Consider the following 21,870-nt stretch of genomic DNA (forward strand, 5'->3'; position numbering starts at 1 on the left):
AAGGGCGTCTTAACGACAGCGACCCACATGAAGGTCGCCGATGGAAACGGCTAACGCGTTCACCATTGTACTCTATTCGTGTGGACTATCAGTGCCGGGTGTCTATCGGGGTAAGTGACAAAAAATATTCAGAATTACTGAGCCCATGCCGAGCGGTACGACAGCGACACGACAACTAGCCAATATCCGACACGTTACCATTACAGTGACGCCCACCAAAAATCAAATCGCAAGGCGGCCAAATTTTAGACGAACTCAAACAACGGCATTCTAGCGGACGTTACTACCCTGATGCAACGCCCACGTATTGCATTAGCGTAAATATGGCATGTTCGCAGACAAAACGGAAGAGTCACAGATGATCCCACATCAATGTTGACCGGTGAGTCATGCGCATTTTGCGAATTTAATAAAGGTAATGGTTCACGTGTGTGTTGACCGACGGTAACATCCGAGTCACTTTACGACTTGTCTGTAAGGCTTTTTGGCGTCGCAACAGGCATTAAATAAATTTTGTGCAGTAGGAATAGGGAATCAGCGCATCGGCTGCCATTCTGACAGCCTTCCACCGGGCCCTTCTCACGTATCATGAGTCGCAAAATCAGCCACGGCAAAAAACACGCTTCCGGTTTATCTTGCAAGCAAATAAATTTGTTATAACAACTGTCTTGTCCGATATCGCCTCGGGAAGCGCCTGGGCGGCAGATGGGGAAATTGGCAGGGGGGAGTGGTATCGTCGTGTTGTCCCAGCTCCCTACAGGGCAAGCCGTCTGCTGAATGGCGGAGGATCAGAGATATCGTGCACACATGTAGCAGCAGTTAGACGTCGCTTTCCCAATGCTTCCCAGCCTTCCGTGGACCGCGTAATATGGAGCCTCCGGCGTCACCACGCAAGGGGCAGAAGGCGCACACCGGCGTAGGTAAGTCAACTCGTGTCAGCTGTGCATTATAGTTGGCGTATTTGCGGCGTCATGGTCCGAAATTTCGTGCCTCTGCCGCGGACCGCCTTCTGTGTCTGCGTAGGGGTGCCTCCATTTTCCCCGTTCGTCGCAGAGCGACAACGCTAAACGACGACGCCCGCTGCTGTCGCTGCACACTTTCCGCGCTGCGACGGTGTCAATTATTGTATATTTTGTGGTACACATGTCTTTCATAACCGCGGTTGAATTCCTGTGCGATGTACCTCCGCGGGATTCCGCGCGGCCGGAGTCGTGGCCGGATTCCACACCGTCGTGAACTTACACCGTTCTCAGACCGGCCGTTGGTGATAGAAGAGCTTGAGACGCCCCATGACCGCGCCAGCGTGATCAACGGGGCCGTCAAATACCTGGCGGGGTCAGGTTCTGCTCGGTACCCTTTGGGCTACTCAAACCAAACCACGGACGAGTTCTTTCCCTGCGAGGAAGACGGCGTGGAAGGCGACGGATACCACCGGGAAAGCTACTTTGAGGCCACTCTGCCCGAGCCGGAGGATTCTAGTGACGCGGATTCGGACATCCATTACGTGAAGCAGATTTGCAGACAGGGGTTGCCGGCCGGCGGCACGGGGCTGAAGGAATCCAGCAGCTACCACACACCTTCGGTGGTCACCTGTTCGAGATATTCCGAATCGTCGAGTTCGATAACGCACTTGGACTCCGGAAATTTCGCGCCGCTTGTGAATACGTGCCGGCGTCCGAGCGTAACTCTGGAGACGACGAAAGGCGCGCTCAACTGTGGGAACCAACCTTGTCACACGGTGTTGCTTGAGTCCACCATTCCGAATATGGCGTATCACTCGATTGACGGCGACTTTTTCGACGAGCGCGCCGGGTTGTCCTCGAATGCGTTCCATCTGCCGAAAGCCGTGGACTCCATCCTGGAAGGGGCAGACATGTGTAACCGCCGCAACCTGGCGGGGGTCATGCATGGCAGTTCGCGACGTCAGTCCTTCCAGGAGATGTGTGCGCCACCCAAAGTGGGCAGTAATCCCGTTGCGTCGTTGCCGTCCGATCTGATGAGTTTCGCGAAGGATTTCAGAGCCAGGTACGGCGCCGCGGCACCGACTGGAGCTCTTGATTCTAGCAAATCTGGGAACAATGTGAGGAATGCTGGCGCGAAGCGTGGCGAGAACGTGGGCAGCCTTCCGTGCGCCGGGTCTGCAGCGGCGCACCTTGATCAACGTAGTCTGGCCACCCCTTCGAGACGTACTGGCATGGGAGGCCTGTCCATGGGATACATGCCCACTGACACAGCGAGTTTTTACGATAATGCTAAGTGTGGAGAATACGGCGCGAATCGCGCATCTTTCGGTAGCGTCACTGGTGCTAACCAAGGGGCCGCCCTTCAAATGCCATTCGTCCGACGACCTGACTTGAAAATACGTCAACTCGGTCATAACCAGTCGTGCGATATCCTTCTCCGGGATTACAAATCGCCTATCTCGCGTGAATCTGTGGCTGCTGACGGAGTGGGTGCATCGCCCTGTCGGCCCAAGGAGGGATACGCCCGTGAGGCACACGACCGACAGGTCAACGGCGGGAAAATCGGCGTGATGTCGGAAAACAAGTTTGTTTTGCCGTACGAAGATCCTGCGCAGCGGAGTGTGTCTGCACGCGATTCCGCGCCCAACCGCGGAATCCAAGGGATATTGCAGCACAACGTGAAGTCGCCACTGCGCGGCACACTTCATTCCTCGGATTACTCTCGTGAAAAATCGCGAAACAGGACGCAAACTACCGCTGCATCCAGGCACGAGGAACCATACAGCAGTTTGGCAGCGAATGCCGCGAAGGCGAGGTTAGACATCGACAGTGCCGGCGTGGAGCGACCTCCCGCTGACAATGCATTCAGCCTGGCCGACGTCAACCGACAGATTGATGAGTTTTTCGTCTCCAGGATGAACCCAACTGCGCCTGCAAAGGAAACTGCGATTACAAGTCCTCCTGGCCGACACGGCTACACCGCTCATCACCCCGCCTCAAGCCCTCATCCGGGAAATGGTAGTCTAGACATGTACGATAGTTCAGTCATCGCTGGGTCGACTGCGATGCCATATTCGTATGCTTCGAAACTGTCGACAAGCGAAAATGCAGCTCATGGCAGAGTTACAGTGACGGATGCAGTTGTGCAGCCTGACGTTGGGAACATCAACACCGCCCTGGTAACCCCGCCGTCGGAGCGATCCGTGTCGGTGGCAACGCCAAATCCGGCATCTATGGAACACGTGTACTATAGCCGCGCGGAGTTTACGAAAAATGCAGTTTCACAGCCGACTTCGAGGGACGCCAAATGGGTACCGGATTCGTTGCCTTCGACGTCAGATCCTCGTGGCATCCCAACGGCTGGTGTAGACATTGGCGATGTGTTACTCGGTCAAGACGCGGTTGACTACCAAGTGTTGCCAACGACTGCGCGAAACGCTAGCGACATCAAGCTTTATGATTCCGCACGCCTCGACCTGCCGGAGGCGCCTTGCGTGGATACCGTGGCGGTGAAGGTCCCCCTCTCGGTTGGGAAGAACCACGCCGATGGCCGTGAAGTCACACCGCTACATGTTGGGGAAGTCGAAACTGCCTTGGAATGCACCCCAGCTGATAACGAATTCGACGAGAATGTGCCGACACGGACGAATCACGTCGAAGTGAACTCCACAGGTGAGCTTACCCGCATGGCAACTCTAATGTCATTCGGGGATGAGTTAGGATCCTATGTGCCTGGCGACCGGCTGGCGCCTGAGATAAGCAACGCCGCTGTTGAGGGAGGCATTTTCGCATCTGGCATTTTGGACCATCGTGCTCCGAAGGACTCCTTAGATCTCCGAGCTCCGAAGACAGGCTTTATTTTCAACAAGGAGAACCTCAACGCAAGCTACGGGCTGTCTAATTCCAGTGTGGGTGTCGGTTTCATGAAAGGCGGTGAACACGCGCCGCGAAATCGGGGCTCGCTAAGGAGCAGCTATGCCGACAGTTTGGACGCAATCTTCGACCACGATTCCCTGTGCAACTCACAGCAGGATCACAAGAATTTAACTGGCCGCATCGCGGCAAATCCAATGGTTGAACGGGTCCACAATGTTGCGGCTCATCCAGTAGTCAGGGAAGCCTACCGGTCGAGCCTCGATGGCCGTCCTCAGTCAAGTTTGTGTGCCCGCTGTGGCCACAACACTACGGATCGGGAGACGGCATATCGTGACGAACCAAGCCACTCGAAACATGGGAAATCGAAGCTCTCGGATGCCCACCGTTGCCGACGGTCGTCAATGGCATCCGTGACCGTCCCTGCTTCCGCAAATGTATGCACTGGACGGGGAAATTTTGAAGACGATAGATCCGTAGCATCAAGTGACTACGTGCAAGTGCCATTGGATGAGGAAAATGATGCAGCTGCGTCATACGGTCAGAACACGTACTTTTGTGGCAGTGATGACACCTTGAAGCCGCCTGCTGCCGAATCGACGGTGCAGGACAAAGCATTGATGACTTCGATAGAGAACATTCTGTCGCGCCATGTTGAGAGCGCTGGCAGTTTGGAGCACTTTTCGGCTCTAATAAAACAGTTGCATGAGGCTATTGAGGGGAAGAATGTTAAGGACAAAGACTCCAAACAGCCGCCCCAGCCTGAAGTGGAAAAGTGTATTACTACGGCAAATCGCCCATCAGGCGACAATGAAGTGAAGCAACTGCATTTTTCAGTGGGTCAGCAAACATCAGCTGAACAATCGCAAAATGATGGTGTTCGTACCGAGAGAAAAGCCGGTACGAAATTTTGTGCTACTGCCGGTACCCAGACCTACGACTTCGACTTTAACGAGGGACCCGTAGGGGTATCGAAAGGTTGTAATTCGGTATACTTTAAAGTGGATTCGTCGGATGATGCCGTTCGGTACAATACTAATCGCAAAGAACGGCATGTGTCTGACGTTGCCACCAACACGCCCAAATGGCCAAGCTGGTACAAAGACTCGAAGCATACGCACGCAGCAGTCCGAGCGGCATCTGACGAGCCTAGCCCCCCGCTAACAAGGGAGGCGTTGATTAAACGAATGACCGATGCGTCTGAAGAGCTGCCCCGTGTGAATCGCGCTTCCGGGAATCGCCGTTCGTTTCCCCTGGCGGACTACGAATCCGACGACGATACCAGAACAGGCCGCAAAGGCGGCCCTTCTGTCACGGCTGCGCGTACCACCAGCCTTCCCAATGGCCTGACCGAAGAGGAGCTTCTTGATGTGTACAACGAGGTAATGAAGCTGACCCGTATCCTCCACGTCAAGGACGTCAAATCGCTAACGCGCGCGGTTACCGCACGTATGCACAGGTCATAAATTTGTATTTACAGTAACTGCAGTCCCCTGTAATTTCTGAGTATCCTGCTCGTGAGCCGTGTGTCTGGCCTAGGGCTTTGAGGGCTCTGCGCGGCACATCCACTCAGATTTTCCCGCCACTAATATCCGACCCGTGTACCGTATATTTCACAATGCAGCGCTTTACCTGCACTGTCGGCAAATTGCCGGAGGAGTCTCTCTCCTACACCCATTGTGTAAGTGTCTCGCCGCGCAGTCTGCCTACATTCCGGCCGACATGGCCGCCGTGGTGCCTGTTTGCGTGATGTATCGGCATTGAGATGCTGCGTGGCCAATGTAGACCGCCTAACCAATTTCGCAGGCATATGTCCACCAGGACCTGTACAACGTGCTCAAGAGCACGTCGTTCATGGCCTACGGCTCCGTAAACACCATGATCTTCTGTTTCAGGTACGTCTGTGGCATGGGCGTCACGTAGACTGTCGCAGGCAGCATCCCGCGTGCGGGAGGAACGACATCTTCCTCAACAGCTGCGCACGTCAACTTATTTCGGCATCGGTGGGAGAGACTGTGGAGGTGTCGCCGGTGGATGACAACAGAAGAAGCGGGTTGTTCGGCAAGTCGGGCGACCCCCCCTTCAACAGAGCTGGTCGTATAGTCTTCGAGGTCTCCTTTTTCAAGGCGACGAAGAAAGGCACGTTACCCATGACGGAGTTGTAACACCGGTGCAGCTGTCCAGCATGCCATCAACTTCGACCACCTGGAGATAGCAGTTCGAGAGTCGCTGCTGCATCACGTCCTGCATCTCACGCAGACCGTGGCCATTTTGCAGGAGGGCGTCACCCTTCGCCTGCGGTAGGTTGCGAGGTGGCCGCCTCACAGGACGCAGGGTCACCAATATCGCACCGGAAGGCGGAGCCGCGGATTCGGAGTCGGTCAACATGCTAATGCGTGGATGCCTGGGCGAAGACACCAAGCTTGATTTCCAGTACATCGCCCCTGACGGCCGGCACCATGCGATACCCTCAAAGGACTCGGGGATCCTCAAGCCAAACTTCAAATTCGAAGAGATGGGGATCGGAGGCCTCGACAACGAATTCGCTGCAATCTTCCGACGAGCCTTCGCGTCACGAATCTACCCGCCGGAGCTGCTTAAGCAATTGGGCATATCGCACGTTAAAGGTAGGTGGCTGCCCCGGTGTCTCACCCGTGGATAGGAATGCTGCTGTACGGTCCGCCGGGTACCGGAAAGACGCTTATTGCCCGCCAGCTGTCTAAGGCGCTCAACTGCCACAAACCCAAGATCGTTAACGGCCCAGAAGTTATGAGCCGTTTCTTCGGTCAATCTGAGGAGAACATCCGAAACCTGTTCAAGGATGCGGAGGAGGAGTATGCGCGTGCAGGCGAGAGATCAAGTCTGCATATCATCATTTTCGATGAAATAGACTCGATTTGCCAACGCAGGGGCACCGACACCTCGGGTACCGGCGCCCGCGACAGCATCGTAAACCAGCTGCTGTCCAAGATCGACGGTATCGACGCGCTCAACAACATCCTGCTCATCGGCATGACGAACCGCATAGACATGATCGACGAGGCTTTGCTGCGTCCTGGACGCTTCGAGGTGCACATTGAAGTCGGGCTGCCTGACAAGGCAGGGCGGTGCCAAATCCTCAAGATACATACCAAGACGATGCGCGAGTCCAACAGGCTGGCGGACGACGTCGACCTGGACGAAATATGCGCGATGACGAACAACTATTCTGGTGCCGAGTTGGAGGGTATGGTCAAGTGCGCCGTTTCTTACGCCATACAACGCCACGTGGACGGCAGCGATATCACGAAGCCCAAGGATATGGACAAAATAATAGTCACCCGGGCTGACTTCCTGCTCGCTCTCAGCGAGGTGCGACCCGCCTACGGTGTCGATTCTTCGAACCTGAGCGGGTTCACAAGGCACGGAATAGTGCCATACGGCCAGAAGTTCCACCAGGTTCTAGAGACGTGCAAAATCCTCGCAGCTCAGGTGCAAAAATCAGAAAAAACGCCAGTGCTGTCGGTATTGCTACACGGTGCTGTGGGCAGCGGGAAATCTGCGCTTGCAGCTCACGTCGCGTCCGTCACCAACTTCCCGTTCGTGAAGGTGGTCTCGCCGGAAAACTACATCGGGCTATCGGTGGGTCTATCAACGCTCACGGCGTCACGCTCTGCAGGAACTGTCAAGGGTTAACGCGATTCACAAGGCGTTCGATGATGCGCACAAAACGCCCCAGTCGCTCATCATCCTTGATGACATTGAACGGCTGATCGATTACTCCCCGATCGGCCCGCGCTTCAGCAACACGATTCTGCAGTGCCTGCTGATTCTAATCAAAAAGGCTCCCAAGCACGGCCGGCGCATATTCGTCATCGGCACCACGTCCGAGGACTCATTCATGGAAATGGCGAACGTAACGCAAGCGTTCACCGTGGCGGCTGAGGTGCCGATGGTCACCGGGCCTGCGGAGATTTACCAGGCACTTAGCGGGGCGTCATCAGGCGCAGTGCAATTCCCAGAGGACGAGATCAACAAGGTAAGCACATCGGTATCACGTTCGGTGTCGGTCGGTATTCTTTCGACCGTATTGTTGCGTCTATACACGCTACTTCATCAGTAGTGAACACAAAGATGGAATCCACCGAGTAAACACCGCTTTTCAGGTCGCAAACTGCGGGAAGATCAGTACCATCGGCATCAAGAGCCTGCTTCTGGCGCTGGAAATCGCCATACAGCGTACCGCGGAGGAAGGTTGGTTGTTCTTACACGCGCCAGACAGCTTCGTGCAGGTGGGAAGCTGATATCGTCGTCAACATTCTTCGAAAGCCTCGAGGCTTCCGGGTACAACCTCAGAAAGTAATGGATATTGTGTTTGACCCCGTAGCGTCGTAGTCCCTAGCAGCCGTTGGTGCGGCGGAGCAGGCGGAATGACCGGCCGTCGCCTGCATAGACAATACACACATCCACTAGCTAAATGCATTACTCTGTCCCGGTACCATAGCGATGATTTATAGAAGACTCGTTCTCCGCGTTCCGCGCCTCTCCCGAGGATTCTCGGACGCGAAGTCGACGGAAGAGCGCGTACAAGCCGAGCTACTTTACCAGCGCCGCGTCAGCGTAAGTATCTAGTTGCTTCGGCGTCATGAACTGCAGAGGTGGATATTCCGGGGGATGTGCGTCGCAGCGGCGGCCACCGGAACCGTGGTATGCCTGCGCAACCCGGAATCTTCCATATACAACGTTGTTATGCCCTTCATCAGGACTTACATCGACCCGGAGAACGCCCATAAACTGAGTTTGATGGCTCTGAAGCTTGGGCTGGCGCCAGTGGACTACTCCGTTGACCCACCGATCATCCAGAGCCGTGTGAAGGATGTTGTCTTCTTCAATCCCATCGGTGAGTTGAGCGGCATGCACACCGTACAGATTCTAACTCGTCTGTTGCATCTACTGTGTTCGTCGTGTGGCGTTGATTGTGCCTTGCGAGGCGTTTGTTTGACTTTTTCGGTTGGCATTTGCACTGCGTGTACGTTGCGCCGGCGATACATGAGCATACTAGCATCACATACCGCCACCGAAACACTCCATACGTGAAAGACACGTCAATGCATCGGCGATTGTGCATCTAATACGTCCACGTGTTGAAGGACCATGTAATTCCATGACGGCGAATGCACATGGGTTTTGCAGGAATGGCTGCCGGGTATGACAAGCAAGTCGAGGTACCACTAGAGGTGCTGCGCCTAGGATTCGGGTTCATTGAGGTTGGTACGGTGCTGCCGAAACCTCAAGAAGGCAATCCCAAGCCCGTATTGTTCCGCCTGCACGGTAGCAAGGCGCTGGTGAACCGCTGTGGTTTCAACAGTTGCGGGCTCGAGGTGGCCGTGGAACGCCTGAAGCGCGTGCGCCAGAAGCAGGCGGACGATCCCCTCACGAAGGATTTCATGATCGGAGTTAGCGTGGGTAGGCGCCGAAACGGCAAACCTGCACTTCACCCCTCTTAGGCAAAAACCGGACAGGAGATATCATCGCGGACACCGTGGAAACGATAAAGGGTGTTGCGCCGTATGCAGACTACGTAGCGCTGAACGTCAGCTCGCCTAACACGCCCAACCTGCGCGACAACCAGCGACGTGAACCGCTCATAGCACTCATTGCCGTCGCCAAAGCCACATTAGACGACGTGAAGGCGCATAACGCAACCTTCCAAAACACAACGAAGAAGGTGCCTTTACTCTTCATCAAGATCTCGGTACGTTGCAAGGCCTACCGATACATCACGCGCAGCCCGACGTCTCCCGGAAGGAGCTTGAGGACATCGCCGATATCGTAAGTCACCGGGTTCCCGTGGCGATGTACACTTCCGTACAGGCACTTGTACACAACATCGATGGTATAATTGCAACCAACACGACGGTGAGGTGGGATCTAAGTCACCAAAATATGGTACCAGGTGTCGAGGCCGGACGAGGTCACTGAGGATTGCAAAATTGCAGGCCACCCGGCTGGTGGCCTCAGCGGCAGACCCCTCAAAAAGCTTTCCAAAAAGTTGGTGTACGACCTGTACGAGCTGACACACGGCAAAGTGCCCATTATCGCTGTAAGTTGAAAGGAATCGGCGCACATGGCTGCTCAGTGCGGCGGCATCTCCTCGGCGCAGGACGCTCTGGAAATGGTGGAGGCCGGAGCTTCGCTCTGCCAGTTCTACACCGCGATGGTCGGTCGCCGCTAAACGTTTCGAATCGCGTGCAGGTGTACGAGGGACCGGGGTTGCCCAGCCGCATCAAGAACGGACTGGCACAGCTTCTGCTGCAGAAGGGTAGGTTAAATGAAGCCGTATATAATTATATACAGGCTATTCGAACATAACTGAGGCCATTGGCGCCGAACACCGCCGTCGGCAAGCCGCAACCGCCGCCCCTGCTCCAGCAACGACCAAGACCCAGTAACGTCACGTGATAGTTCACACATCTCCACAAAGAAGTTTACAAACATTAAGGCGGTCCGCCGTAGTGTAACGGTGTGTTTGAGTGAGAAAAGGACGCATTTATATGCTGATGTGTAACGTCCACTTGCCGCCAGTGTGTCCAATTTAGTGCGGTGAAAACATTACATCCCGCCGCATGGAGCGCGTGACGAGCAGTGATGTCCATACACATCATCCAGTTTATCGCTGGAGTGCAGGTACCCAGTAGCCGTGGCACTGTCTAGCGTTTAGACACGCTGGGCGTGCACGGTCGACCGGGATGGTGAAGCTGGAAATATGGGAGCAACGGGACCACGCTGAGTCGTCCGACAGCAGCGAAGAGGAGATAAAGGCAAGGCGTCTGCCGCTTTTCGACCGCGTGCTACCGAAGGCGCCCGTATCCAGGTTACCGCAGCAGGTTAGTGCCATGTGTACTGTGTCATCCGTCGCCAGGAATCCGACACTAGTTCCGATTCGGACACAGCCACGGAAGATGAAGATACCAGTGGCTCCAGCTACTTCCACAGCGTCAGCGAGAGTTCGGATGCCGCCGAGGAGATCGCCTCGGAGAACGCGGAATACGACGCTGACTGGTGGCGCCTGCAGAATGTCAGGGCCACGAGCCGATTCTCCCCGGCTACATACGGCGATTGGCGCAGCCTACCGCGCGCCTGGGACAGCGTTTTCTACATCTCCTCGATGCACAACCTCGAGAACGCCGAGCAGAAGTTCTTCTACTGCATCCGCGTGAAGCATGTGAACGAGCGCATATCACGTGCCAGCGGGCTCGGCAACATCATCATGTACACGCCGCACTTCACCCTAAGTCCGGGCGAGGACAGGAAGCTGCAGACGCCCATGTTCATCTGGCGGAAAAGGAGGCTCACGCTGCCGTATGGACAGCTTGAAAACTACGTCATCGAGATCGAGCTTTGGAAGACACAGATGCTGCGCATCAACTCGTTGTACGCGACGCAGCAGCTGACCTTCCAGGAGATTGTTGACCGTAAAACCAACTTCTCCGTCACCCTGAACATGTACATCCCAGAAAGGGCTGCGGCGGCCGCCGGAGGCAGCGGTGACCGGCCGGTGGCCAAAAAAAATGCAGCGGCTCTCACCGAATCATCCGAGCGCCGTTTCCCGGTGCACAAGATGACAATGTTCCTGCTGCTGGAGGAAGTGTTCGACTTCTTTTTCGTATTCGAGAACTGGTGGTTCACGAGGGCGCCGGAGCTGCCGAGCGCTCTCATCGACATGCCCAAGATGCTGAGGATATCAGTGCCGTCAGGGATGGGTAAATCGTGGCATACCTCAAGCACCGAAGCCTCGGAGGCTGCGTACTGGTCGTCCCCCGGCACGTTCCGTTTCCAGGGCACGCTGCGGCAGCTGCGGTACGCATCGTTCAGGGCGATGGTCTACTGCGTGAAGAAGAGCAAGTTCTTCACGAAGCCGCCTGCGCTGCTGGGTACGTGCGTGCTTTCGCTGCAATCGGTGCAGGAGCTCCCGCTTGTACGAGGGGTGGTGAAGAAGTTGACGCTAGGCACGCGCAACATGTTCAGCGGGACCATACAGGGCAACATTCGCTGCTGCATGAAGAGTTGCACCGTCAGCTTCTTTGAGGACCTCAAAGTGCGGCCTGCGCAGCCGATATCGGGGTCAGCGCTCATCACCCAGTTGGACCATCGCTGCCAGTACCTGGTAGTCCGCATCATCAGCTGCTCCAGCCTCCCCGCCTCCAACACGGACTCGAACACCTCAGACCCGATGGTCAAGGTAAAGTGGGACGGCATATTCAATTGTACCGGGGTGGTGGAGTCCACAGTCTCGCCAATATACAACCAGAACATGTACTTCCCCATCCACCTGGTCGACATGCGGGAACTCACCGACCCCGCGCTGATTAAACACAGCCTGCCGGTGGATTTGTCTTCGAAGGGGCCGGTCGTTGTCGAGGTGTGGGACCATAGCGACGCCTCTAGCGAGTTCCTGGGGTCGGCGGAGGTGCCGCTTTCCAGGATTTACACGAACGGTGTGCTGCAGCGACGGAGCCTTGCGGACGGTATTTTCACCTCTGCTGGTTATGAAGTCGACGAATCTGGGTCAGATGAGTCGGATTACGATAACAATATCGCGTGCACCGATGACGGAGCATCGAATGCGGTCTATACGCCGCACGTCACGCGGCTGTATGAGGGCACGCTGCCGCTGGTGGGATCCACCGTGGACCACCGGCGCAAGAAGCCGCTGGTATCGCTTGAAATGTACATTTTGCCCCCGATGCCCAACGACTTGTACATACCGGATGACCAGAAGAAGCTGAAACGCAGGGACATTTACCGGAACCTAAGCCTGCGATGGACTCGGGAATTCGACTCGTGGCAAGGCGTGTACTGCGACAGGTTCCCGGGCGCCATCGCACGTCGCAGGTTCACGTGCGTCACGTCCGACGCGCTCAACATGCACGAAAGCTTGCAGTCTGACCTGGTGCCGCTGTGCTATTTCGTGAAGCCCATCCAGATGTACATCCAGCTGTCGCCACCCGGGGAGCTCATGCACTGGATATCGAACTTCACCTACAAAAACGACGGCACGGCCACGATCGGCGGCTGTGTGCAGATAGAGACCTGGCAAATGCCCTCGCGGTTCGTGCTCACCCGGAAGGGCGGCCTGCATGATCGAGCCCTGCTGCTCTGCAGCTGCCTGCTCGGACTAGGATACGACGCGTACGTCTGCAAGGGAACGCTCGAAGGCGGGAACCGAGAGCATTGCTGGGTAATGACCAGGCACTCCGGCGGTACCGTCACCTTCTGGGAAACCGCAAACAAACGCATGTGGCACATGCCCATGCGCTGGCAGAGAAGCAGGACCGTGGACGAAGCTAAGCCGGCCGACGTCATGGAACACAGCGGGAACTACGTCAACATCCAAACATCGCAACAACGCCCCTTTGAAGCGCCTCAGTGGAGCAGAGGAACATCGCAGAAGCCAACCCGCAGGCTCATGAATTACGAATTGTACGGCAACGACTACATGGCGGACGTCAAGGTGGACCTTCACAGGATGATGAACTCTAACGAGATGCTGCCGGATGGCTCCTCTGCGTTGCCCGTGGGAACGGGGTTCATATATGATACAACTGCAAGGAATGTGTCATCGCGGCGCCAACGAAGCATACACCCGAAGAAGGAGCTGCTCGTGCCGGGATCCACACTGGTGTTTCTGCCGTACTCGTCTATAGAGGTCGTCTTCAACGACAAGCAGCTCTGGGGCAACGTGCAAAACCACCACCCTGCGTGCATTACATACGACCTGGAGGCCCCCGAGGACTGGCGGCCGTTTCTCAAGGTGCCGATCACGGACTCAGTGATGCCCGACGTGCAGATCACCGCACCACCGCCGCAAAATGTGTGCGTATCGACGGCCAAGGAGATCCGCGACGATGTGGTTGAGATGATCGAGCTGATGTACGCGCAACGTGGGCGCGTCGCCAACGTTGCCAGGGACCAACAGATGGATGAACGCCTGGAGTCCCTCATCGATATCCTTGAGTTCCGCCAGCGACTGGACCCGCAGTTCGATCCGGGCATGCCGCCTCATCTGCTCGGATGGAGCACCAAGACGCCTGCGAAGACACGGAATGCCCAAAAGTCTAAGAGCGACAAGGGTGAAGAGGTCAAGGAACAAACTCATGCGGACGCTGAACAGAAGGCGTCACTCCCTATCACATTGCAGGGGCATGTAATGGGAGATGCAGCGGGAAAGTGCCAGCCTGCTCGCAGCGACATGGAAATAGTGCATCAGCTGGCCAAAGCTGTCAAAAATGACGAGGGTGATAGCGACTACTCTGACGATACCCAGGCATCAACCGACGACACCATAGATTTCAACCCTGCTACTGTGCCCGGACGTCACACGATGGAGGGAAACACCCGTCGCGCCACCCCGTCGAATCAGCATCCAGCGGGGCAACAGCGCGCACCACCTGCAAGGGGGTTAAGGCTCATATCGAGGATGAAGGCTCTGCTGTCGTCAGCTCCAAAGCACCATGCAATGGTCATTACGGATTCGTGTCCCAGCACCCCAAATGCACCTGTAACACATTGCGGGAATGCCCAGTCCAGCTCCAAAGGCTTTAGGTTCCGCAAAACAACCATCAAGGTCGTTGCACCAAGAATCGACGTCGCGAGGGCGATCTCGAATGCGTCCGCACATTTAGGGTATAGCAATATTCAGGAAATGTCGGACTACGAATTCGAAGTCGAGACAGAGAACTCCATGTCGAGCGGAGAGTCCAACACAGACGTCGAAGTGAACACCCCGATATCCAATATAGCACGTGTAACGGGGGTTATTCCACACAATCACCCGTTGTCGGACTACAAGCAGCGCATCGTTTCGGCTATTCACCTTAGGGAGCCGGTTAAGGGCAGGAAGCCACAACAGCCACCAGCACGGCCAAGACCCTTGAAAATGCCTGGCGCAAAACAGCGTCCCGTGGCCCGACCGCAGAAAAGGCCGCGACGCGGCCTTCTCAGAAACCTTTGGCGCAGGTTCAGAGCGGAAGATATTCCCGACGCCCATAAGGTGCCAGACTTCATGGTCGACATGAAGGAAGTGGTCAACGAGCGAAGATTCAACGAGCAATACATGGAGCACCAGTACACCATCCCGACGGAGTTCCTCATACACGAGGACAAACAGATCTCGAAATGGAACTGGTACTACAATATGGAGGCGCGGCAGTACGCCTGGCGGAGGCACCTGCCGATACCTCCGAACCACACCTTCATTGGCGTCCCCATCCGCTTCTCCACCAGCGACATCAACGAGATCCGGAATTTGCTCACCTGCAGCAGCCGGTGCATAAAAATGCTCGTGCCAGACGTCGACCGCTGCGTGAATGTAGTATACGTCAAGGTGTTTCCGCTTCTGGGCGGTGTGCTATCGACCTGGCTTTTCCTGGGCTGCCACGTTCCGTGGAACATCCAGTAGTCGGTGCAACGAGCTTTGTAAAAACAGTCTCAACTGCAGAATATGCAGTATTAATGCGATACTAATACATTACGATAATGAGTGAGCCGTCAATTTTTGTGGCAGACACGCTTCGACGTTACCGAAGCTCTATGTTGAAGGCGTCCACAATGCGATTGAGCGCTCGTTGGTGGATCTCGTTCACAAATGCGTTGGTGAGGTTCTCGCCCATAGCGCGGTATGTGACGCGGTAGCATAGACTTTTGCGCCCCGTTTGGGGGTGCACGTACTCTGATAGTTGTGTGACATCCTCGACATAATCCCTGCTCAGCTCCTCCAGGATCCCGCGGAATTCACACTCATCAAATGCCTTCTTAATTTCATCACCTCCGTCAACGTAAAACGAAATGTCGCGGATAACGGCCGGGTTGCGGCTGTAGGGTTTGAACACAGGCATCGTTCCGTGCTTGTGAAAATCGCGGTACTGTCGCAAAAATCGATCGTCCTCTTCCCAGAACTGGCGTATGTCTGTGATGCGGGATAGCGCCATTACTAGACGCTCAAGGCCTATGCCGAAGGCCCAGCCTCCGACTATTTCTGAGGTATCGGTGCTTCCGCAACCAGATCGTCCCACGTCTTCAGCTATACGGTCGCTCCCCAAAATGTTTCTAATGATGACATTTTTTAGTTTGCCACATCCTAGAATCTCAACATAATCGTTTTCCAACTTCACGTAGAGTTCCAGTGATGGATCAGTGAAGGGAAAGGAGGTGTCGCTATCCCACCTCAACAAGTCATATTCGTCCGCGTGTTTCGTGTCAACAGCTACATTTGCTTTGTTCGCTTCTACTTGGTTATCAAAATCCGTACTCTGCAAAGGTGACGCATCATGAGCATCCGTTTTCCCGGTGCTATTTGCCCTAGCTTCGGATGCCATGGGACGCATGTCGGCGCTCACCACACGACGAAGCATATGCTTCACCAGGGATTCGAGGGTGCACTTTAAGTCGTACATTATGAGCTGCTCATCACTCAAACTGGCCCCTTCGATGCCTGCATTGCGCCTCAACTTTTCCAAGTCCTTCCGACTGAAAAGCCTGAAGCCGTCAAGCTGGTGAAACACGGGATAGTGCTTAGCGTCTATCGAGTCCCTCCTGAACACCTGGCCTGTGCACAATGTAATTCGGTGTATGTGAAGTTACCGGAGTAAATCGCGCGTGTGAGTCCCCTGCGTAGAAGGTCAGGCAAGTGCGATGTTGCATGAGTCGGCAGGACTGTGTGGACCGAGTGTCCCAGCTCATCCGCCATACGATTGATCATGCCTCTATCATAGCCCGCATTTCTTGATTGCGATAGTATACGCGGGTGCAGTTCGGCCCGTTGACGGGCGTATCCCTGCACATATTCCTTTGAGGTATAAAAGTTCTCAGAAGGCTCACGGCTCACGTGGTCCAGTGGTACCTGCAGTTCATCGAAGTTATCTCGGATAGTAACCGGCACGGAATCGAATGCTATGTACGGGAATGCGTCGTCCGAGTCTGGCGTGTGTCGGTTTGGAGCTTGGAAGAAATGCTTAATCATCTCGACTGCTTGACCCACCGGGTGATCGCGGTTTGTGTCCAACCTACGACCGATCTTGGAGCGCACATAGTCAGGTATAGCCGTGTATGTGTGGGCTGTAGAGAGGCGTCGCATCCGCGGAGAGGTCTGAAAGAGTAGCTGCGACGAGTGTCGCATAACGCAAGCGGAAAAAAACGCCATCTGGCGGTTTCTAGCCAGCCAAACCAGCGCTGTGAATGTGTGCAGGGCGTAAGAGGCGAAAGATGCGCAGAAGATGGCGATCGCTGCGTCTACAGTGGCAAGGAACGTGAGCGTAATCAGCAGTGGACGGGGCCTGCGCATCTTGCGATTAAAATGGCACCTGTTTCACACATGATGAATATCCAATCACGATATATTAAACTAACTCGCCAAGTGTAGAAGCAACTCCGATTCTACAAGCGAAAGTGCCACTGAAGACACACCTCTACACAACGGTACAGGTAAGAGACTCATCCCTTCCTTAAACGTCGAACAAACGGAAATAGAGGCAAAAATGAAGTTGATTGTGGCGTACATTACCACAATATTCTCTCTGTTGGCATTTCGGGCACAATCTTTTAGTATAGAAATGGTTATGAACAGGTGCGTGCTCGGACCGGGTCACGGCTGCACACCCAAGATGACCATTGTGACAAAGGGCGATGCGCAGCCGATTATTGAAGTCATGAAGCTCAACGATGGCAACGTGCCCTCTGTTGAACAATCGCATGCACACTACAACACAGACTCGGAGGCTGATAACGACGGATATGTCTCGTCGGATGTGCCATCACCAACTGGCTTCCCTATGGTGTGCGAAAGATGCTACAAAGATATAAGCCCGAGAAGATCCTCGAGCAGTTTTGAAACCGAGAAAAATAATGCGCTTGGCAACGACAGCTCGGAAGGCGACAATGATTCTGTCAAAGAAAATGCCAATGATGATGACCAGGATGAGGAAGAATTCGTAGACGATGATGATTCGACGGACGCCTTAGATCCTGATGAGTACGCCATGCGGGGTTATGAAGACAGTGTAGGAAACGGACAAACCTCTTACCTCGAGATGGAAAGGTGTCTGCAGTACCAGAGAATGGGATGTCCGTACACTCTTCGTTCTCAGCGTTCGACGTACAACCCTCAGTACTACACCGCGTTCTCACCCAGATATGCGCGAACAGACGACGGTGCACAACTAGATTCTAGTTCTGATGACAACCGTGCCAGTGGTGATGAGACAGAAAGTACGTGCCCCTTTGCAAACCGTAGCCAGCAGCCCCTATACTACTCCTATAGCCAACCGCAATACCGAGTCAACTACAAACCGACCTGCAGGCGTTACATTCGTTACTTCAGCCCCTGCAGGCCAAGGCCTTGCCGCCAGACCGGGTACCAACCATCAAGGTATGGAAATAGTTTCAATAATGAAATCAATTATGCATTAGAGGTCGTCAGACCTATTGAAAGAAGCGAGGATTACGAATCCGAATCAAAAGGTTCTACCTTTCAAGTGAATCATAACGACTCTAATGAGGGTGATGAAAACGGCAACTTCCATACACGTGATTTAATAAACGACTCCGAAAATGGTCGTGATGCCTCAACAACCGTCCGCGTAACAAATGGCATGTTTAATGTAGACGTCGGTAAGTCAGCCGACAGCGTTATGAAACATTATAGAGATTTACAGACCGAAAGAGCCGCAACCAACGCGGGGGTCAAGGATACAGGAAATACCGAAAAAACAGATGACATTTACAACATGAGTTTCATAGAAACTGCAAGACAGATCTCATATGCGAATAACTACGCATCCGTCGCCCCGCATCTTCGAAACCAACCATCAGGTGGCATGATGTCAAACGGGCAAAAAGATCCGACTTTTTATGAACTTGGATCTAATAATAATATGACACCGACGAATGGTATTACATATAAGAAACGCAATCGCGACAAATCGGTTGCTCGTTTACGTGAAGATGATGACTATGCTGTAGATTTTGACAATTTTATGGCGGAAGGGCTAGAGAATAACGGCGCTAATGAGAACGAAGCGAATGGTGATCCTGAATTAGTAGGTGAAGATTATGACGATAATGAAGATGATAATAAAGCCCAACTGAAAGAACAAAATGACGAACGTGACGATGATTATCTAGAACAAATTGATCAACGTGAAAATGACGAACATGAAAATAACAAACATGAAAATGATAAACATGAAAATGACAAACGTGACAACGATTATCTAGATGAAATTCTTGAACCTAAACGTGAGGGTATAGATGAAATTCTTGAACCTAAACGTGAGGGTATAGATGAAATTCTTGAACCTAAACGTGAGGGTATAGATGAAATTCTTGAACCTAAACGTGAGGGTATAGATGAAATTCTTGAACCTAAACGTGAGGGTATAGATGAAATTCTTGAACCTAAACGTGAGGGTATAGATGAAATTCTTGAACCTAAACGTGAGGGTATAGATGAAATTCTTGAACCTAAACGTGAGGGTATAGATGAAATTCTTGAACCTAAACGTGAGGGTATAGATGAAATTCTTGAACCTAAACGTGAGGGTATAGATGAAATTCTTGAACCTAAACGTGAGGGTATAGATGAAATTCTTGAACCTAAACGTGAGGGTATAGATGAAATTCTTGAACCTAAACGTGAGGGTATAGATGAAATTCTTGAACCTAAACGTGAGGGTATAGATGAAATTCTTGAACCTAAACGTGAGGGTATAGATGAAATTCTTGAACCTAAACGTGAGGGTATAGATGAAATTCTTGAGCATGAAAATGAAGGTATAGATGAAATTCTTGAGCCTAAAAATGAAGGTATAGATGACATTCTTGAACCTAAACGTGAGGGTATAGATGACATTCTTGAACCTAAACGTGAGGATATAGATGATAATGGCAATGATGATGAAGCTGACGCTGAAACTGCAAATGACAATGCAGAAAAAGAGGATGGCGAAATGGAGAACGACGTGTCCAATGCAACTGCTGAAAGCAGTAGTCCTACCGATGATGCGTTTCCAGAAGATTCTGATGACGAAAGTGATGACGTCACAGATGTGGCGGATTACATACGTGAACAAAATGTGGATGTCTTACGAACTCCTCCTGGATTGGAGTATTTAGGTTCAGGTTATGACATGGTGAAAGGCAATCCACTGGGTGACACCATAACCTTGTTGGACCCAGGCTACCGGGCCAATATAATCCAAATGCACTGGCGTAAAGATTTTGAAGGTGTTAGCAACAGTTTACTATATATGCAACCAAAAGGTGCCTGGGTGAGGTCTTACGTGTCATGTCATAAGAGCGACACGGTCTCCGAGGTGGGAAAATCAAAGTCATTGAAGAACGCCCTATCTGTTGACGCTTCCGTGTCTGCTGAAGTTCCGGGTGATTCTCTAAAGTTTGCAGCTTCTGCAAGCTACAACAATGTGAAGAATTCAGAAAGTCAGAAAGGACTAAAGAAATATGTTAGCAGGTCCTACTGTTTAAATTATGTCGCTGGTATTCCCAGCTCTATTCCTTGGGATTACACCACCGCCTTCACAATCGCTCTGAAACAGTTACCTACGAAATTTGAACATGAAAGAGACGGAGTCATATGCTCGCCTAGTATTTATCGCGATAACCCTACAAGCAAGGCTTGCTTGGATCTTGGTGTGCGCCCCTGGATGCGATTTTTCACTATTTTTGGCACCCATGTTACTACTAAGATATATCTAGGCGGTAAAATGGTCACTCTCATCGAAACTAAGGCCAGCCAGGAAGCGAAACTTAAAAAACTGGGTATTGATGTGAAGGCCGAAATCAGTGTTCAAGCGCAAGTGGCCACAGCCAACGGCGCCGTGGGTGTCGGCGTTTCGAAACTAAAGGATAGTAAAAATGAATCCCTAGATTCGAAAAAGTCAACATTGGCTCTAGGTGGTGACATCTACGGTAAAGGCAAAAACCTTTCTTTCAATGACTGGGCTGAGACAGTGTCTAGCTTCTCCATGCCCGTCAAAGCCGAGTATACTCCAATCGCCAACTTTCTCGGCAAGAATTTCGTGGATGCATACAACGACGCTTACGTGTTTTACGGCAAGGTCCTAGTCGGCGAAAATGTCTAGACCTCTTGATGCCTGTCTTATCCAAAACTTGTAATCTTAAAATGTTATTCTGTGTGGCAAATCCAAATAAGATATGCACATTAACGTGTGAGCTGATGCAACGAGTATGTATCTGACTTGGTTAACTATACAAAATTAAACCACTCTTCCAAAACGTATGACCCCACATCTCCAGTTAGGACCGTTGAAGGATTGCTAGCATATCGCATGACGTAACTCCTTCATACTCATAGAAATGTGTCCTAATTGTTGTAACGTTGTCATAAAATAAATGGCAAGTAGTATTTTGTCAGCCTCGTCACAAAAATTTACAATGCCAAAATAGGCAGTTGAATAGAATTACAGTGCAAAATTTAAAAGTGCGCTATGTATTTGAGCAATGTCACAATACGCGTGTTTTGAAGCGCAATCCTATGATTAGAACCGTCATATTTGACGAGCAACAACATTGGATGATAAGCAGATGATTGTATACGTCATAGCGTATATCGGGGTAACGACGGAGTAGTAGTATGTTGACATTTATGCGTTTAGAGGATAGACTACGGGAATCGAGTTTAGACTCTTAAACGGTTACGTTTTAAAATTCTGAGGACGTTCAGAGAAGGACAAAATCTGATTGCGTGCGAATGGATGTTGCCCACGTGATTGCGGTCCAACATGCTTGGCAATCACGCGGCGACTAACGCGTACATATTGCGTGTGACATATATGCCCTAACTGAGCACTGGTGACGCAACAGGGCATTCATAGCTTTTCGGAGTACAGAGAGTAAGAACAGGACAGCGTTGGATCATTTAGACCACCATACTAACATTACATGTCGCATTGCACTACTCAGTTAGCTTAGTCATTGTTACAACTAGGCCTTGGATGTGTTAGAATGAGTATAACAGTTT

General features: G+C 52.6%; 6 protein-coding genes across 6 annotated transcripts; 5 read left to right on the forward strand and 1 right to left on the reverse strand.

Moving 5' to 3' along the window:
• Positions 1–868: 868 nt before the first annotated feature.
• BBBOND_0103030 (hypothetical protein, conserved) lies at positions 869–5,302 on the forward strand (the record flags this gene model as incomplete). Its single annotated transcript, XM_012910713.1, has 2 exons — positions 869–920; positions 1,254–5,302. The coding sequence occupies 2 exons, from the start codon at positions 869–871 to the stop codon at positions 5,300–5,302; spliced, it is 4,101 nt and encodes a 1,366-aa protein (XP_012766167.1).
• A 152-nt stretch (positions 5,303–5,454) lies between these two features.
• BBBOND_0103040 (N-ethylmaleimide-sensitive factor, putative) lies at positions 5,455–8,178 on the forward strand (the record flags this gene model as incomplete). Its single annotated transcript, XM_012910714.1, is given in 9 exon segments — positions 5,455–5,517; positions 5,643–5,731; positions 5,770–5,979; positions 5,996–6,136; positions 6,171–6,463; positions 6,499–7,457; positions 7,495–7,854; positions 7,982–8,069; positions 8,108–8,178. The coding sequence occupies 9 exon segments, from the start codon at positions 5,455–5,457 to the stop codon at positions 8,176–8,178; spliced, it is 2,274 nt and encodes a 757-aa protein (XP_012766168.1).
• A 143-nt stretch (positions 8,179–8,321) lies between these two features.
• BBBOND_0103050 (dihydroorotate dehydrogenase, putative) lies at positions 8,322–10,267 on the forward strand (the record flags this gene model as incomplete). The annotated part of the gene is made up of 10 exons (XM_012910715.1): positions 8,322–8,435; positions 8,472–8,715; positions 9,009–9,281; positions 9,323–9,570; positions 9,606–9,647; positions 9,690–9,734; positions 9,772–9,918; positions 9,979–10,035; positions 10,071–10,137; positions 10,173–10,267. The coding sequence occupies 10 exons, from the start codon at positions 8,322–8,324 to the stop codon at positions 10,265–10,267; spliced, it is 1,332 nt and encodes a 443-aa protein (XP_012766169.1).
• A 297-nt stretch (positions 10,268–10,564) lies between these two features.
• BBBOND_0103060 (Sma protein, putative) lies at positions 10,565–15,276 on the forward strand (the record flags this gene model as incomplete). The annotated part of the gene is made up of 2 exons (XM_012910716.1): positions 10,565–10,702; positions 10,738–15,276. The coding sequence occupies 2 exons, from the start codon at positions 10,565–10,567 to the stop codon at positions 15,274–15,276; spliced, it is 4,677 nt and encodes a 1,558-aa protein (XP_012766170.1).
• A 118-nt stretch (positions 15,277–15,394) lies between these two features.
• Positions 15,395–16,836, reverse strand: BBBOND_0103070 (phenylalanine-tRNA ligase, putative; the record flags this gene model as incomplete). The annotated part of the gene is made up of 2 exons (XM_012910717.1): positions 15,395–16,422; positions 16,458–16,836. 2 exons carry the CDS (start codon positions 16,834–16,836, stop codon positions 15,395–15,397), a joined length of 1,407 nt encoding a protein of 468 aa, XP_012766171.1.
• A 514-nt stretch (positions 16,837–17,350) lies between these two features.
• On the forward strand, positions 17,351–20,971 carry BBBOND_0103080 (mac/perforin domain containing protein, putative; the record flags this gene model as incomplete). The annotated part of the gene is made up of 1 exon (XM_012910718.1): positions 17,351–20,971. The coding sequence occupies one exon, from the start codon at positions 17,351–17,353 to the stop codon at positions 20,969–20,971; it is 3,621 nt and encodes a 1,206-aa protein (XP_012766172.1).
• Positions 20,972–21,870: the final 899 nt, after the last annotated feature.

The sequence above is a fragment of the Babesia bigemina genome (assembly GCF_000981445.1).
Source record: "Babesia bigemina genome assembly Bbig001, chromosome : I".
Taxonomy (NCBI): Eukaryota; Apicomplexa; class Aconoidasida; order Piroplasmida; family Babesiidae; genus Babesia; species Babesia bigemina.